At 45.1% G+C, this 18,316-nt stretch overlaps 1 protein-coding gene across 2 annotated transcripts in view; it reads left to right on the forward strand.

Moving 5' to 3' along the window:
- CPNE7 (copine 7) overlaps positions 1-18,316 on the forward strand; it is a 149,039-nt gene that overhangs the window by 59,260 nt on the left and 71,463 nt on the right. For both annotated transcript variants that reach the window (XM_082269609.1, XM_082269608.1), the window contains exons 2-5: positions 5,336-5,518; positions 12,636-12,710; positions 13,771-13,845; positions 16,041-16,124. In XM_082269609.1, the coding sequence (XP_082125735.1) occupies positions 5,504-5,518; positions 12,636-12,710; positions 13,771-13,845; positions 16,041-16,124 (249 nt within the window). In that variant the 5' untranslated portion in view covers positions 5,336-5,503. The remainder of the gene's footprint in view (positions 1-5,335; positions 5,519-12,635; positions 12,711-13,770; positions 13,846-16,040; positions 16,125-18,316) is intronic.

Below are 18,316 nucleotides of genomic sequence, written 5' to 3' on the forward strand. Positions count from 1 at the left end.
AATAGGGGGTGTTTTTGCATTGCATTTAATAGGGAGTGTTTTTGCATTGAAGTCACTGGGACACGATTTTGATTTGAAGTCAATAGGGGGCGTTTTTTCATTGAAGTCAATGGGATGTGATTTTGCATTGAAGTCAATGTTACGCAATTTTGTATTGAAGTCAATAGGGGGCATTTTTTTGCATTGAAGTCAATGGGATGCGGTTTTGAATTGAAGTCAATGGATGCAATATTTAATTGAAGTCAATTGACGCGATTTCGCGAACCTTTTGTTTTTCCTATGAGCAAAATAACTGATACTTTTCAGCAGTCGATATATCAGTGCATCCCTAATATATATATATATTTATACACACATTAAAAACTATTTTTTTTTCTTTTGTTATAAGTGATCTCATTACCTCTCCCTGCATAAGGGATTTTGAATGGTGGAGGAGGAGAAACAGCAGTACACTGATCTTCCCAGTCAGTGGCTGTTCAGGGGGGGGGGGGGGCAGCTCAAACCTGATCATTGGAGGACAGGCAGGCTGTTCTTTCTGACCATGCTGGGATGGATGGGCTCTCATGCCCTGGAGTGGTCAGTTTGCAATAGGAAAGCAGGGGGATTGGCAGGATCTCCAGGGATTTGACACAAAAAAGCAATACAAAGAGAACAGGATACTTCGTACTACAAGTACATGGTACAGCAGACACATATCTGGAATAAGAAATGTTGGGGTAGCATACAATTTACATATTTTCTTGAATTTGTGATATCAGACATCAACAGCAAAACTCAGACCGGTAGTGGGAAGAGCGGCAATCTCGGCCAACCAAGGATCTGGTATTAAGCTTGATACTTATCAGGCCAACACCAAAGATTCTTACAGGTGAAAGGAGCACAGGGTGACCTCATCTGTGTGTAAAAGGGTGTTGGGTCCCCTTTAGATTTTCTCTATCCCTTTTCCAGCCAGTCTGGGCTGACTGCACATTCCCAGTTAATATTTGAAGGGCGTGGGGTGAGCTAGAGGTAGTTGGGAGTTGTTTCCAGCAGGACTAATGGGAGGTAAGGTACTAGGAAGCCACATTCCCCCCCCCCCCCCCGGTGCAGACCCCCCCCTCTCTATGGACCAGCAGGGCTAACAGGAGGTAAGGAACTAGGAAGTCACTATGGACCAGCAGGACTAACAGGAGGTAAGGAACTAGGAAGTCACTATGGACCAGCAGGACTAACAGGAGGTAAGGAACTAGGAAGTCACTATGGACCAGCAGGACTAACAGGAGGTAAGGAACTAGGAAGTCACTATGGACCAGCAGGACTAACAGGAGGTAAGGAACTAGGAAGTCACTATGGACCAGCAGGACTAACAGGAGGTAAGGAACTAGGAAGTCACTATGGACCAGCAGGACTAACAGGAGCTAAGGAACTAGGAAGGCACGTTTTCCCCCGGGGCAGGCACCCCCTTTCTATGGACCAGCAGGGCTAACAGGAGCTAAGGAACTAGGAAGTCACTATGGACCAGCAGGACTAACAGGAGCTAAGGAACTAGGAAGTCACGTTTTCCCCTGGGACAGGCACCCCCTTTCTATGGACCAGCAGGACTAACAGGAGGTAAGGGACTAGGAAGTCACCTTTTCCCCCAGGGCGGGCACCCCCTTTCTATGGACCAGCAGGACTAACAGGAGGTAAGGGACTAGGAAGTCACCTTTTCCCCCAGGGCGGGCACCCCCTTTCTATGGACCAGCAGGACTAACAGGAGGTAAGGGACTAGGAAGTCACCTTTTCCCCCAGGGCGGGCACCCCCTTTCTATGGACCTAGTCATTTAGTTGACTCTATGAGAGAGAATGGAAGCCTTCTAATACAGAACACTAGAAAGTAGCTGACCGGTGGTAAGCAGTTTATCCTAAGCATACTAACTGTCCATATCATTGGGGTGGTGTCACATTCAGGGGTCAGGCTCAGAGACCAGTAGCTGTTGAGAGGCTTCCACCAACCAGCAGGATAGATATACTAACAGGTCACCCTGACAGATAACGTCGGCTCTCCTTAGGTGCGGGGTCTAAGCACTAACCTGTGTTAATGGTGGAGATGGGTTTTGCGGCGTGTTAGTACCAGGTCACAGTCCTCAGGATTGCCCCACCAGGAGGTGACCAGTAGCAGCTAAGGCAGGCCAAAGTTTGGTAATGAGTGGTAGTGAAGATACAGACAGCTGCGGGCCAGGGTATGGCAAACAGGAAATGCAAGGGCATGGCCTAAATAGGAAATTCATAGGAAGAGCAACGAGTTCAGGGTTCAAGAGAAACAAGCCACAAGCTAAGGTTGTCCAAATCAGGCAGGAAACTGTCCCACATCCCAGGTGGCTCAGCAAGAAGACACATTGCTAGACACAGCAGAGGTTGCAGGTTCAGACCCAGGTCCTGGCAAGTGGCTTATGAGAAGTTTTCACTTTCAAGAAACTGTTGTGATTAATATCCATAGTCTCAACTTTGTAAATATTCTGTTTTGTAAGTGTAGCACCCACTAGTATATGCTGCTAGAGATGAGAGTAAGTAAAAGCATTTCTGTTCAGGAATAAATCTGAGTCACTGAATTGGGTCGGGGTTACTGGAGGCCAGGGCTGGATGACTCACACTGGCAGCTCCCTGGTGCCTCCCCCTGGTATCTGGAATATTGGAAATTGTTCTAGAACTTGAGGGCGGAGGTAGGGAGGAGCTATGAATATTTATGGGACGTCTGTCAATCCCCAGAAGTAGGCTGACAGGGAACTGAGAAGACCTCATAAATAGACATGGGCCATGCCAGCAGGAGAGTCGGTGGAAGATGGAGAGGTTGTCAGTGGCCATTGGGGCGAACCCCCTAATCTGAAGCCTCAGGCTGGAGTCTCAGGATAGCTGGCCTGGAATGATCCCACCATAGGAGGCAACTGAAAGGATTTGTGTGGGAAGAGGCGGCAGGACACAGCAAGCAGCGACAGTGAGTAATATCAGCACAGTGCAGGTTCAACACAAGGGGTGAGACTGTCAGCTGTAGCAGTGCCCTCTGAAGACAGCATTGTGCTTAAGTCTTCATCCCTGCCCTGGGGAATCTCCATGGTAGTGTGCCAGTCAGGAAGGACTGGGGAAGTGTGCCAGTCAGGAAGGACTAGGGAAGTGTGCCAGTCAGGAAGGACTAGGGGAGTGTGCCAGTCTTGGAGGACTGGGGGAGTGTGCCAGTCTGGGAGGACTGGGGAAGTGTGCCAGTCAGGAAGGACTGGGGAAGTGTGCCAGTCAGGAAGGACTAGGGGAGTGTGCCAGTCTTGGAGGACTGGGGGAGTGTGCCAGTCTGGGAGGACTGGGGAAGTGTGCCAGTCAGGAAGGACTGGGAAGTGTGTGCCAGTCATGATGGACTGGGAAGTGTGCCAGTCAGGAAGGACTAGGGAAGTGTGCCAGTCAGGAAGGACTAGGGGAGTGTGCCAGTCTTGGAGGACTGGGGGAGTGTGCCAGTCTGGGAGGACTGGGGAAGTGTGCCAGTCAGGAAGGACTGGGGAAGTGTGCCAGTCAGGAAGGACTAGGGGAGTGTGCCAGTCTTGGAGGACTGGGGGAGTGTGCCAGTCTGGGAGGACTGGGGAAGTGTGCCAGTCAGGAAGGACTGGGAAGTGTGTGCCAGTCATGATGGACTGGGAAGTGTGCCAGTCAGGAAGAACTAGGGGAGTGTGCCAGTCTTGGAGGACTGGGGGAGTGTGCCAGTCTGGGAGGACTGGGAAGTGTGCCAGTCAGGAAAGACTGGGAAGTGTGCCAGTCAGGAAGGACTGGGAAGTGTGCCAGTCAGGAAGGACTGGGGAAGTTTGCCAGCCAGGAAGGACTGGGGAAGTGTGCCAGTCAGGAAAGACTGGGAAGTGTGCCAGGCAGGAAGGACTGGGGAAGTGTGCCAGTCAGGAAGGACTGGGGAAGTGTGCCAGTCAGGAAGGACTGGGAAGTGTGCCAGTCAGGAAGGACTGGGGAAGTTTGCCAGCCAGGAAGGACTGGGGAAGTGTGCCAGGCAGGAAGGACTGGGGAAGTGCACCAGTCAAGAGGACTGGGGAAGTGTGCCAGTCAGGAAAGACTGGGGAAGTGTGCCAGTCAGGGAGGTCTTGGAAGTGTGCCCGTCAAAAAGGACTGGGGAAGTGTGTGCCAGTCAGGAAGGACTGGGAAAGTTTGTCAGTAAGGAAGGACTGGGGAAGTGCACGTTTTTAGATTTTTAGGCTATATTGTTAGTGTTATCTGTATGCACTGGGGGTCTAAGAGTAACGTCATTTTGATTCTCTGTATGTATTGTACATGTGGAAGAATTGACAATAAAGTAGATTTGACTTTGACTTTGAAGTGCGCCAGTCATGAAGGACTGGGAAGTGTGCCAGCCAGGAAGGACTGAGGAAATGTGCCAGTCATGAAGGACTGGGAAATGTGCCAGCCAGGAAGGACTGAGGGAGTGTGCCAGTCATGAAGGACTGGGAAGTGTGCCAGCCAGGAAGGACTGGGAAGTGTGCCAGCCAGGAAGGACTGAGGGAGTGTGCCAGCCAGGAAGGACTGGGGAAATGTGCCAGCCAGGAAGGACTGGGAAGTGTGCCAGCCAGGAAGGACTGAGGGAGTGTGCCAGCCAGGAAGGACTGGGAAGTGTGCCAGTCATGAAGGACTGGGAAGTGTGCCAGCCAGGAAGGAGTGGGGAAATGTGCCAGTCAGGAAGGACTGGAGAAGTGTGCCAGTCAGGGAGGACTGGGAAAGCAAGCAGCCAGGTGGACTGGTAATTTCTGCAGCAGTAGAACTGGGCTCAGGGTCTACAGGAAGGCAGAAGGAGATGCTCTTCACTCCTCATTGTTCTATTTAATCCACAAAGGGACAGGATGGCCCCAGCCTATAACGGGCAGTCCCTGGATTTATATTAGAGACTGTTAGTTCCCCCGGAGTGATCAGCAGGAGCTGCACATGTGAACCAAGTGTGTGCAGGAGGAAGGAAGAAGAGGATTTTCAGTGTACATAGTGAGGAAGTAGTCCCCTCTGTTAATAGTTCTGGATATTTTTCAGTGTTATAAGTGTGCACATCCTTGCAGAGTCTGCTACTAGCGAGGTCTGGGGTATCCAATGTTCACTCCATAACCCTCGGTGGGAAAGATAGAGGGGTGCACTAAGAATCTGGTGCAGTTGTGCATGGCAGCCAATCATGTTCTAACTTAATTTTTTTTTTAATTTGCATTGGTAGGATGCTTGCAGCTATAGGGAGTAAGTTGGACATTTATTTATCCTCAAATATCTTGTTTGATCCCTACTTTTTTTTTTTTTTTTTGAGGCAGCAGCACACATATCCATCCTTGCTCTCCTGACCTGTTTTTCCCTGTCACAGGTGGACCGGACAGAAGTCATCAAAAGCAATCTGAATCCTGTCTTCTCCAAGGTCTTCACTGTGGATTACTACTTCGAGGAGGTGCAGAAGCTGCGGTTTGAGGTGTACGACATCCATGGACATTGCAGCATTGGATCAAGGGATGATGACTTCCTGGGTGGTGTGGAAATGACTCTGGGACAGGTAAAATCTCATGGATGATTTATGAAATTATAGTGGAATTTTAAAGCAATGCTAAATTCTCTGCAACACTTAGCAGGTTATGGGTTTTGGAAGGAATGTCTGGTGTCACCTATAATGTTCTGAGGTGCGGAATCACAGCATGTTTTTGCCATACACATCTATCTGGGTGTATCTCACCACTTCCAGATGCTTGGCGGAAGACGTCATTAAGACGAAACGTATGTTGGGACGGAGCTACAGGAAGTGACGTTATTTTACATCAGGCATTTTTTTATTATAAAGGACGTTCAGAGACACACTTTAACCACTTGCTGACCGCCCCCTTAAGTTTTACTGCGGCAGGCTGGCTCAGCTGCACGAAACGGCGTAGGGGTACGTCGGTCGAACGAGTGGTGCTGGGAAAGGGTGCGCCCCCCACTAGGCAGCGGGGATGCCGATCCACGGGTTTGGCGGCCACGATTGCCGCCAGGCACCCGCGATCGCTCCCCACTGAGAGAGAAGGACGGTCAGATGTTGTAAACACAGCTGACCATTATTCTCTCTGAAATGATCACAGAGCGCCTGTGATCCTTCTATATAGCAACACAGGTCTCTATGGTTATTCCACAAGCCCCTCCCCCCACAATTAGAAAACACTCCTCAGGCTCACAATTAACCCTTTGATCACCCCTAGGTTAACCCCTTCCCTGCCAGTGTCGTTATTACAGTAACAATGCATATTTTTTGCACTGATTACTGTAGTAATGTCACTGGTCCCTCCAAAAGTGTCAAAAATGTCAGTTAGGGGTCCGATCTGTCCGCTGCAATGTCGCAGTCCCGCTAAAAATCGCAGATCGCCGCCATTACTAGTAAAAAAATTAATAAAAAAATAAATAAATAAAAATCTTTCCCCTAGTTTGTAGACGTGATAACTTTTGCGCAAACCAATCAATATACACTTATTGTGATTTTTTTTTTTTTTACCAAAAATATGTAGCAGAAACAAATTGGCCTAGAAGGATGAAACATTTAGATTTTTTAATTTTTTCTTTTTTTGGGAATGTTTTATAGCAGAATGTGAAAAATATTGTTTTTTTTGTTGCTCTTTTTTTGTTTAAAGCACAAAAAAATAAAAATCGCACCGGTGACCAAATACCACCAAAAAAAAGCTCTATTTGTGGGGAAAAAAAGGACATCAATTTGATTTAGATATAGTGTCACACGACATTAAAGTGGAGTTCCACCCTATTTTTATACTTACCTCCATCTTCTCGCTCCGGGTCACCTGAAAAAGAAATGGATAATCGCATATTATTTTTTTTTTACTTACCTCGTAGCGAAGAAAATATACTTACCTTACTTCCTTCTTCCTCCTTCCTTGGCCGCGGCCCGTCGTCACTTCCTGGCTCTTACAATGATTCCTGGGAGCTGAACGTCATAGCTCCCAGGAATCATTGCGCCTGCACCGGCCCCGACGTCAGTTCCGGGTCGCGCGCGTCATCCCCTTCTAAACAGCTTCTGGGCATGCCCAGAAGCTGTGGAGGGGTGACGCGCGCGACCCGGAAGTGACGTCGGGGCCAGCGCAGAGCATCGTGGGACCAAAGAAGGCGGAAGAAGACGCCGAAGGGGATCTCGCTGGCTTCAAGCTGCCCACATCTGAGATGGCAGCTCTGGACAAGACGTTTGCAAGGTAAGTATTTGTCCTAACAGGTAAGTGCAACCCGGGACAGATCAGAGGCTAGCCATTGTGGAATGTACTAGCCCTGACTGTCCCGGGGTATTAAAAAAAAAAAAAAAAATCCAGGGTGGAACTCCGCTTTAAATTAACGCAGTGCCGTATCGCAAAAAATGTCCTGGCCATTAGGGGGGCAAATCCTTCCGGTCCAGAGCTGGTTAAATAATACTAACTATGTCAAATATTGCACTTTGATGAGTGATGAAATGTGGGTATTGCACTTTAATGTGTATGGTAAAAGCAAACTATTGAAACACCTATTGTGTTGTATGCAGCAGCTGTAGAGTTTTTTTTTCTTAGCACATGTGAATTTGGTAAAAATAGCTGAATAACAGCAACAGCAAGAGAGTTGGTAATACTCTACCTAACTCTCCAGAAACCTAACCCTCTTCGTCTACCAAGCCAGTGCTGGCAGAGGTGTAACTAGAACCTTCAGGGCCCATGTGCAAGAAACCATGAAGGGCCCCCCGGACCCATGGCTGGGGCCCTTCCCTTCAAGCCTGGGGCTCTTCCCACTGATCCCGGGGCCCTTTACTCTGGTTGCAGGGCCCTTTATTACAGTTCCGCAGTGGGACCCTTTCACAAGTTCTGCAGTGGGCCCCCTTCCTGCCATCTTGGGGCCTCCCACAGTGGTGGAATGCCAGGGCCTGGTTGCAAGTGTGACCTTTGCGATCCTGGAAGGTCACCCACTGGTGTCAGTAGTTTTTATTTTTTGGTATTTTAATTGTATTATTTTTTATCGTTTTATTTTATTTTTTTACAATGACTCTGTCCATTCAGAAAAGGAAGGAGCTGGTAAATTACATATTTACCGACCCCTTCCTGTTTCCTGGTTCTCTATTGTGGCACATTCCCTGCAGCAGCAGGAGTGGGAAGGGAGTACAGTGGGGGGGGGGGGGGTATCAGGGGAGCACACAGGGCCCAGAGACAGCAGAACACAAGTGAACTGGATAGGAGGAGTGGCGGGGGCAGCATACAGAGGAACCAATCTCCTCCATTGATTCAAAAGAAGTGGGGGATATGTGGGACTTTAAATGAGGCAATGACTGGGTAGGGTCATATGCCTCCATCCCTGGTACAGATAAATGAGGAGGGAGGTTTAGGACTTTAAATGAAGCACACTGCTATATAGTGATGTAAAAAATCAATGTATAAAATGTTTATTGGTACATATACACATATTGAGTCGTTTCAAAATTCAATGAATAAATAGTATTGCTCATTAATCGCACATAGTACATATATATATACACTAAGACATATTGCCACAGCATCTTGTGTGGGTGTTATAAATTGACCTAGACTTCGCTGTCAAGATGCATTGATGAATAATGGTTGTATGAACAAGTAATACATCAGATAGTAGTAATTGCGTAGAATCGAAAAGGGCTCTACGCGTTTCGTGGGTTCTACACTCACTACTTTACATTGTAGCAAAGTGTAATTTCTTCAGTGTTGTCACATGAAAAGATAGAATCAAATATTTAAAAAAAATGTGAGGGGTGTACTCAATATTTGGCTTTGGATACGGTGGCATTAGAAAAGGTGCTCTCTTTCGGTGATGTGATATTAGCATCTAGTCTGGAGCTGGATATGTTTTCCCTATACAGACCTCTTCAATCCTCAGCAACCATTAAAAGTCCATAAAGGCCAATTTATGATTTCATTACATTGCTGTAGCCCATAACATCCCTTGGATAAGTGTATAGTAACTTCCATAAATACAAGTGCTTTCGGCTTGTATTTATGTGTATTGTGTTGCCAATGTACTATTTTCGAGCAGTTAGATCCCTGGCACTCCTCTGAGCACTCAGATATCTTCTGAGTGCATCTGCTTTTATGAATATCAGTGTTTTCCGAGCCGCAGTCCTATTCCCATCCACTCATATCCTCTCTCCTCATTTACGTCAATCCTAGCCTCTTATTATCTCCGCAGTCCATGTCGTGGCTCTTCTCTGACAATGACTGCACTGAGTTCACCTGCTCCTCCATTGTGCAAATACCTTTACTGATGCATCACTTCCCATTTACTGCCCACATACTCAAAGCTGTAGCTATGGAGAAAATGTGAGAATTGATTCAAGGACAACATTATGTAGAAAGGTTTAAAAGCTTAGAGAAAAAATGGTGCTCAGTGCTACATGATGGGCCAGATTATTGCATGACCAAAAAACCCCATTCATAAAGTTAGGGACCATTATTTGTGTGTTCCTGTGTATAGTAAAAGGTTTACAGACTGCTGCTCTGCTCACCAGTGTGTTCTAGGGGGGGTCCCATTGTTGTCCCTGCAACGTTCATGCATTTTTGTTGATGGAATAGGATACTGAGTACCTACAGTGAAGTTGGGCACCCCCCATCCCACTTTTTACCCCATTCTCTTGACGCACCCCCTGTCACCTTTAAAAAATGTGTACACATACCTTAAATTGTTACATAGTTGCGTAGTTAGTCTGACTGAAATAAGTCCAACCAGTTCAACCAGTTAAAGGGGAAAATAAATTATACAATCCCATATACAAAATCCTATACCCACAGCTGATCCAGAGGAAGGCGAAAACCCCCAGCAAAGCATGATCCAATTTTCTCCAGCAGGGGAAAAAATTCCTTCCTGATCCCCCAAGATGCAATCAGATATTCCCTGGATCATCTTTACCTATAAATATTAGTACCAAGTTATATTATGTACACCCAGGAAAAAATCCAGGCCTTGTTTAAAGCAATCTACTGAGCTGGCCAGAACCACCTCTGGAGGGAGTCTATTCCACATTTTCACAGCTCTTACGGTGAAGAAGCCTTTCCGTATTTGGAGATGAAATCTATTTTCCTCTAGACGTAAAGAGCGCCCCCTTGTCCTCTGTGATGACTTTAAAGTGAATAATTCAACACCAAGTTCACTATATGGACCCCTTATGTATTTATACATGGAGATCATATCCCCCTTATGTATTTATACATGGAGATCATATCCCCCCTTATGTATTTATACATGGAGATCATATCCCCCCTTATGTATTTATACATGGAGATCATATCCCCCTTATGTATTTATACATGGAGATCATATCCCCCCCTTATGTATTTATACATGGAGATCATATCCCCCCTTATGTATTTATACATGGTGATCATATCCCCCCCTTATGTATTTATACATGGAGATCATATCCCCCCTTATGTATTTATACATGGAGATCATATCCCCCCTTATGTATTTATACCTGGAGATCATATCCCCCCCTTATGTATTTATACATGGAGATACTGTATATATATATATTTGATTCCATTGTGATTTTTCTGATGGTTGTCCATTGCTGATTGGTGGGGATTGACCCTTCTAAATAGACATTAGGATTCATTTACTGAAGGCAAACAGACTGTTTAAAGAAAGTTGCACTTTGCAAGGGAATTTGCCCCAGAGCTTTATAAATAAGGTGAGGTTCCACTGACTTCCAGCATCCAATCATGTGCAAACAAAAATAAAATTTTTGTTTTTATTTTCCTTGCACGTGATTGGGGAATTCTTTGCGAGATGAAACCTTTCTGCATTCATTAAGCGCTACTGTAAATTCCCTTGCAAAGTGAACAGCCTATTTGCCTTCCCCATTGTGTAAGGGCGATGGATCTGCTAAACTTCTTTATATTACGATGAAGCTCCATTCTCCTCCTGGAAAGCTCTCAGATCTTTTTTAAAGGCTTTCAGGAGGTCAGTGCAGGGCAAAAACTTTCTAAAGACGTTTTCTCTGCTATATTGAACTTATTTGCCAAAGGGCAATGAAAGAGATAATAAAGAGAGCCACTCTTAGCCCAATATAAATAGGATTAGGGTATACCATGTATAACTGCTGACACCTTAACCACTTCTGGACCGGAAGATTTTCCCCCTTAATGACCAGGCCATTTTTTGCAATTCGGCACTGCGTTACTTTAACGGACAATTGCGCGGTCGTGCGACGCTGTACCCAAATAAAATTGATGTCCTTTTTTTCCCACAAATAGAGTTTCCTTTGGCTGTATTTGATCACCTCTGCACTTTTTATTTTTTGCGATATAAACAAAAAAAAAAACAACAATTCTGAAAAAAAAAACAATATTTTTTACTTTCTGCTATATAACATTCTCAGTTTAAAAAAATGTAAAAATCAAATTTTTTCATCATTTTAGGCCAATTTGTTTTCTGCTACATATTTTTGGTGAAAAAAATCCCAATAAGTGTATATTGATTGGTTTGTGCAAAAGTTATCGCGTCTACAAACTAGGGGAAAGATTTATGTAATTTTTATTTACTTTTTTTTTTTTTACTAGTAATGGCGGCGATCTGCGATTTTTAGCAGGACTGCGACATTGCAGCGGACAGATCGGACCCCTAACTGACATTTTTGACACTTTTGGGGGGGACCAGTGACATTACTACAGTAATCAGTGCTAAAAATATGAACTGTCACTGTACTAATGACACTGGCAGGGAAGGGGTTAACACCAGGGGCGATCAAAGGGTTAAATGTGTCCCTAGGGGGTGCTTTCTAACTGTGTGGGGGTGGGCTTGCTGCATGAACACAGAGACCTGTGTTCCTAAATAAGAAGATCCCTGTGTTCATTACTGACAGAACAGCGGTCTGCCGTGTTTACAATATTAGAGCGCCGTTCTGTCTCCATGGGGAGCGATTGTGGGTGATGGAAGTGACACCAATGATGGGACACTATTCCTCCATCTTACACCAACAATGGGGCACTATTCCTTCCACTGACACCAACAATGGAGCACTATTCCTCTGTTACACCAACGATGGGGCATTATTCCTCCCACTGACACCAATGATGGGGCACTATTCCTCCCACTGACACCAATGATGGGGCACTATTCCTCCCTCTGACACCAATGATGGGGCACTATTCCTCCCACTGACACCAATGATGGGACACTATTCCTCCCACTGACACCAATGATGGGACACTATTCCTCCCCCTGACACCAATGATGGGACACTATTCCTCCCACTGACACCAATGATGGGACACTATTCCTCCCCCTGACACCAATGATGGGACACTATTCCTCCCACTGACACCAATGATGGGACACTATTCCTCCCACTGACACCGATGATGGGGCACTATTCCCCCCACTGACACCAATGATGGGGCACTATTCCCCCCACTGACACCAATGATGGGGCACTATTCCTCCCACTAACACCTTAGTTTAGAATGCTCGGAGACCTCTGTGATCCTTGATAGCAAAGATAGGTGATGGTCGAAATATGTCCACATTTCCATCTGCACTTAAATTCCGTTTGCTGGTCTTACATTGCAAAGTGCATTAACTAAAAAATGCTAATCAGTAATGTTTGGTGTGGGGTGCTCCTTTAACCTTTCTCTGGCTTTTGCTCCATTTCCTGACAGATTGTTGCACAGAAGAGGATTACCAAAGGATTGTTCCTTAAATATGGAAAATACGCAGGAAAATCCACCATCACGGTGAGCGATTGCCAAGGTTAATTCAGTAAAGCCGTATCGGCTCTCAGCTTTGTCTATGTTTGGATTTTCTCCCCAATATAAATTTGTAAATCCCCAATTCACAAATATAAATATTTCCTAGGTGTATCTTTTCTCTAGAAATGGATACTTAGTTATTGACAGCTTCTCTCATAAAATTATATTTTATTTACTTTGGGTTGCCACCTTAAGGCTCGTGGAAAATTGAATGGGGAGGACAGGGAGGTTGGCGCAGAGTGCTGCAGAAAAAAGTGGGTGTGGCTTATAAAAGGTGGGCATGACAAAGTAGGTGTTTGCTTAGTCATATAAAGAAATAAAATTGAAAGTCTGGTGAATTTTTTTAACAATTAAAGCAAACAAAAAATAAAAATAAAATAAAAATAAAAAAAGCTAATAAAAATAATAATATGTGCTCTCCGTTTGTTCTTCGCAGGGTTTTTTTTTTTTTTTTCAGAGAATAGGTGCAGGAACTCCCCCTTTGTGAGTCAATTCTTGTCTCCGCCCCCTACCCATCACCGAGCCCCGATTCTTGATTCCATCACCCCCCCCACCCACATCTCAGTACCGCCCCTTTTTGAGAACTTGCAAAATTGTAAATCTTATTCTGTGATTTGTCCTGTTTATAATGATAAAATTGTATTCAAGAATACAATTTGATTGAAAATGAGTATCAAATTACTACAATGTATAATGCTAAAATTTTAATTCTATTAATAATCTTGGTGAAATATTTGACACAAACAATTTTTTTTTTTTTTTTTTACATTTTGTGATTTTTTTTTCTTTTAATGTAACACTAAAATTAAGTTTAAGTTTAAAATTACCTAATAAAAAAAAAATGCCCAAAAAAAAGCTTTTGGGAGAAGGTTGGAACCACTCAGATATAAAACTTTTAAACACTTGTGGGTTTGCTGTCACAATTTAGGAGGATCAAGGAAAAAGCACTGAACAAAATACATTGCAGCCGGTGTAATATTACTTCAGCATTTTTTATTTTTTTTATAAGGCCCGTTTGAAAATATTTAATCTATATCTCCCCCAGGTCATTTCTGAGGAGATCTCGGGAAATAACGGATATGTGGAGCTGTCGTTCTGCGCACGGAAACTGGATGACAAGGTGACAAGCACGGGGTACAAACTTCTTTTTGGAGACAGACATCACATGTTTACTTAGATCAATTATTATTAGGTTATTATCTCTATGAAAAGAGATATATTGGACTCATTGAGTGAACCAGTGTATTCAAGCAGGGGTCTCCAAACTGTGGCTAAGGGTACGGAATGCATTTCTTTGCTTGCTTTTATCCAGCCCCTGGGCCACTGTTCTTCCCACTGACATCAATGGCCTGCAATTCTTTTCACTGATCCCAGTTAGGGGACAATGACACCAATGATGGGGCAATATTCCTCCCACTGACACCAATGATGGGGCACTATTCCTCCCACTGACACCAATGATGGGGCAATATTCCTCCCACTGACACCAATGATGGGGCAATATTCCTCCCACTGACACCAATGATGGGGCAATATTCCTCCCACTGACACCAATGATGGGGCACTATTCCTCCCACTGACACCAATGATGGGGCACTATTCCTCCCACTGACACCAATGATGGGGCACTATTCCTCCCACTGACACCAATGATGGAGCACTACTCCTCCCACTGACACCAATGATGGGGCACTATTTCTTCCACTGACATAATTGATGAGGCATTCTTCCTCCCACTGACACCAATAGTATGACATTATTCCTCCCTCTGATACCAAAAATGGAGCATTATTACCCCCACTGACACCAATAATGGGGCACTATTCCTCCCACTGACTCCAAAGATGGAGCCCTATTCCTCCCACTGGCACAAACAATGGGGCACTATTTTCACAACTGACACTGACAGTGCATTATTCCATCCACTGACACCAATGATGGGGCACTATTCCTCCCACTGACACCAATGATGGGACACTATTCCTCCCACTGACACCAATGATGGGACACTATTCCTCCCACTGATACCAATGATGGGACACTATTCCTCCCACTGATACCAATGATGGGACACTATTCCTCCCACTGACACCAATGATGGGGCACTATTTCTTCCACTGACACCAATGTAGGGACACTATTCCTCCCACTGACACCAATGATGGGACACTATTCTTCCCACTGACACCAATGATGGGGCACTATTTCTTCCACTGACACCAATGTAGGGACACTATTCCTCCCACTGACACCAAAGGTGGTGCATTGTTTACTCTCACTGGTACCAGAACATTTTATTCTCCCACTAACCAATGTCCAGCCCCCCCCCCCCCAGAATCTGAAGGAAAGTAGAATGGCCCTTTGTGTAGATGGTTTGGGTTTGGAGCCCCCTGCTCTAAGGCATCTGTTATATACCAATCATAATCAGGATTTCCCCAATATGACTTGTGTGAAATGAAATCGAATTGGCTGCCGTGGTCTACAGCATTTTGAATATTATAGTTCTCTGCCCTTTTTTCGGAATAAGCTCAGTCAGGGTTGGATATATATAGGTGCAGCGGCATGCCAGCACAGAAGTAAAACTAAAGAGATTCATACTTACCTTTCCCCTCAATAGTTCCCATCCCTTGCCGACATCTTCTCCTATGTGCTGGTCCTTGGCTGTCTTCATTGGCTGGCATGGGATGATGGCACATATACAGTATAGAGGCTGTCATTCCGGCACACAGGGACAGCGCTGGTGATGTAAATGGAGCCTTTGGTGGGAAAGGACATTTTTTATATTTTGACTTTGCAAAAAAAAAAATCCCAACTCTCAGGTGGTGCTGTCCTTGGACCCAGACCTGCTATGCTTTAATGGTATATCCTGTCTTGAGTCTATAAGCATTTTGTGCAGTCGCCAAAATTCCTGGAAAAAATAAAGGGGTATTTTGGGGTGTCATAGGACCTGAATCAGAGAGGCACATGGCAATGTAAGCTGTGAGCTGTAAATACAGAAACATCTGAAGGCAGAGATATCCCAGACCCTGCAATATGAAGGATGTAAGGGACAATTTTATGGGTTGCTATGATCAAGAAGAACATTGATGCAGTGAGAGAAGGAAAAATAAGTTCTCGTTGATGTAAAACATAATCATTATATACACAGTTCACATAAAAAAAAAAAAAAAAAATTGCCCTGGTAGAAAAGTGGTTGAAGGTCAAGGCCATGCATTCGTATGTTATAGCAATGTTCTTAAATAATAAGTATTGCATCATAAGGACAACCAAAGTGCCATTGCGGACATGCATTAACCATTCCTCTTTCTGCATTAGGATTTATTTAGCAAATCAGATCCTTTCCTGGAAATCTACAGAGTTAATGATGACCAGAGTGAGCAGCTGGTGTATAGAACGGAGGTGAGCGGGAGTCTGGGTGTGAGAGCAGCAGGAGGAGCGTGGTGAGAGGCATGTGAGCGGGATGCCGGGTACATGGCTCTGAGCTTGGCTTGAGTGTGAGGCGGGTGAATAGTGTTTGACGTTTTTTTTCATTTATCTTTCCTTCCTTCCTTCTTCTTTTTTTTTTTTTTCCAGGCCTCCCCTTGCTTTTCATTATTTTTCTTAGACACCTGCTAAGCTTTCTTTTGCTTCTTTGCTTTTCCTTCTTTCCTGTCCATAATACTTTCTGTTTCTTTCCTTTCCTTCACCGCATTCCTCACCCCTGCTCCCTTGACGGTCTTCTCCTTCCTTTTCTTACTTCCCCTTTCTTCTCTTATTTCCTCTTCTTTCTCTTACTTCCCCTTCTGCCTCATATTTCCCCTTCTGCCTCTTTCTTCTCTCACCCCTTCCTTCTGCTGCCTCTCCTTCCTTCTATACCTCTTTACTTCGTTTACCTCCCCTTCGTTTTCTTACCCTTCCCCATTCATTCTCTCCCCACCTCTTGCTTCTATTACTTCCCCTTCCTTCTCATGCCCCTTCCACCTCTTCTTTCTCTTACCCCTCTCTTCCTTCTCTTATGTCCCCTTCCTTCTCTTCCTCCTCCCCCCTTTGAGTTCTCCTTCTTTCTCTTATCTACGATACCCTTCCTTTTCTTATCTCTTTCCCTTTCTTACCCCCATTCCTTCTCCTAGCCATTTCCTTCTCTTACCTCCCCTTCCTTCTCTTACCCCTCCACCTCATTCTATTACTTCCCCTTCCTTCTAATAACCCCTTCCTGATCTTCTTTTATTTACCTTCCCTTCCTTCTCTTACTTTCTCTTCCTTCACTTACCCCCCCCCCCATTCTATTACTTCCCCTTCCTCCTCATGCCACTTCCACCTCTTCTTTCTCTTACCCCTCTCTTCCTTCTCTTATGTCCCCTTCCTTCTCTTCCTCCTCCCCCCTTTGACTTCTCCTTCTTTCTCTTACCTAGGATACCCTTCCTTTTCTTATCTCTTTCCCTTTCTTACCCCCATTCCTTCTCCTAGCCATTTCCTTCTCTTACCTCCCCTTCCTTCTCTTACCCATCCACCTCATTCTATTACTTCCCCTTCCTTCTAATAACCCCTTCCTGATCTTCTTTTATTTACCTTCCCTTCCTTCTCTTACTTCCTCTTCCTTCACTTACCCCCCCCCCTCATTCTATTACTTCCCCTTCCTCCTCATGCCACTTCCACCTCTTCTTTCTCTTACCCCTCTCTTCCTTCTCTTATGTCCCCTTCCTTCTCTTCCTCCTTCCTCCTTGACTTCTCCTTCCTTCTCTTACCTACAATACCTTTCATTTTTGTATCTCTTTCCCTTTCTTACCCCCATTCCTTCTCCTAGTCCCTTCCTTCTCTTACCTCCCCTTCCTTCTCTTACTTCCTCTTCCTTCACTTACCCCCCCCCCCCCCCATTCTATTACTTCCCCTTCCTCCTCTTCTTTAATTTACCTTCCCTTCCTTCTCTTACCCCTCTCTTCCTTCTCTTATGTCCCCTTCCTTCTCTTCTTCCTTCCACCTTGACTTCCCCTTCCTTCTCATAGTCCCTTCCTTCTCTTACCCCTCTCCTCCTTCTCTTATGTCCCCTTCCTTCTCTTCCTCCTTCACCCTTGACTTCCCCTTCCTTCTCATACCTACAATACCTTTCATTTTCGTATCTCTTTCCCTTTCTTACCCCTCTCTTCCTTCTCCTAGTCTCTTCCTTCTCTTACCCCTCTCTACCTTCTCTTATGTCCCCTTCCTTCTCTTACCTACAATACCTTTCCTTTTCTTATCTATCTCCCTTTCTTACCCCCATTCCTTCTCATAGTCCCTTCCTTCTGTTACCTGCCCTTCCTTCTCTTACTTCCTCTTTCTTCACTTATCCCCCCCCCCCCATTCTATTACTTCCCCTTCCTCCTCTTCTTTTATTTACCTTCCCTTCCTTCTCTTACCCCTCTCTTCCTTCTCCTAGACCCTTCCTTCTCTTACCTCCCATCAATTACTTCCTGAATTCCATCCTCCAGTACAAGAACTTCTTTTGGGCGACAGGCATCCCGCAACTCTGTTTGCCCGATTTTACCGCAATTCATTGGGCGTCAATGGCGGCAAAATCGTGCCGCGTTTGGGGTGCCATTGCAAGTCTCGGGAATCGCATGGGCGTCCCGGTAATT

The sequence above is a fragment of the Pelophylax lessonae genome (assembly GCF_965119305.1).
Source record: "Pelophylax lessonae genome assembly, chromosome: 10".
NCBI lineage: Eukaryota > Metazoa > Chordata > Amphibia > Anura > Ranidae > Pelophylax > Pelophylax lessonae.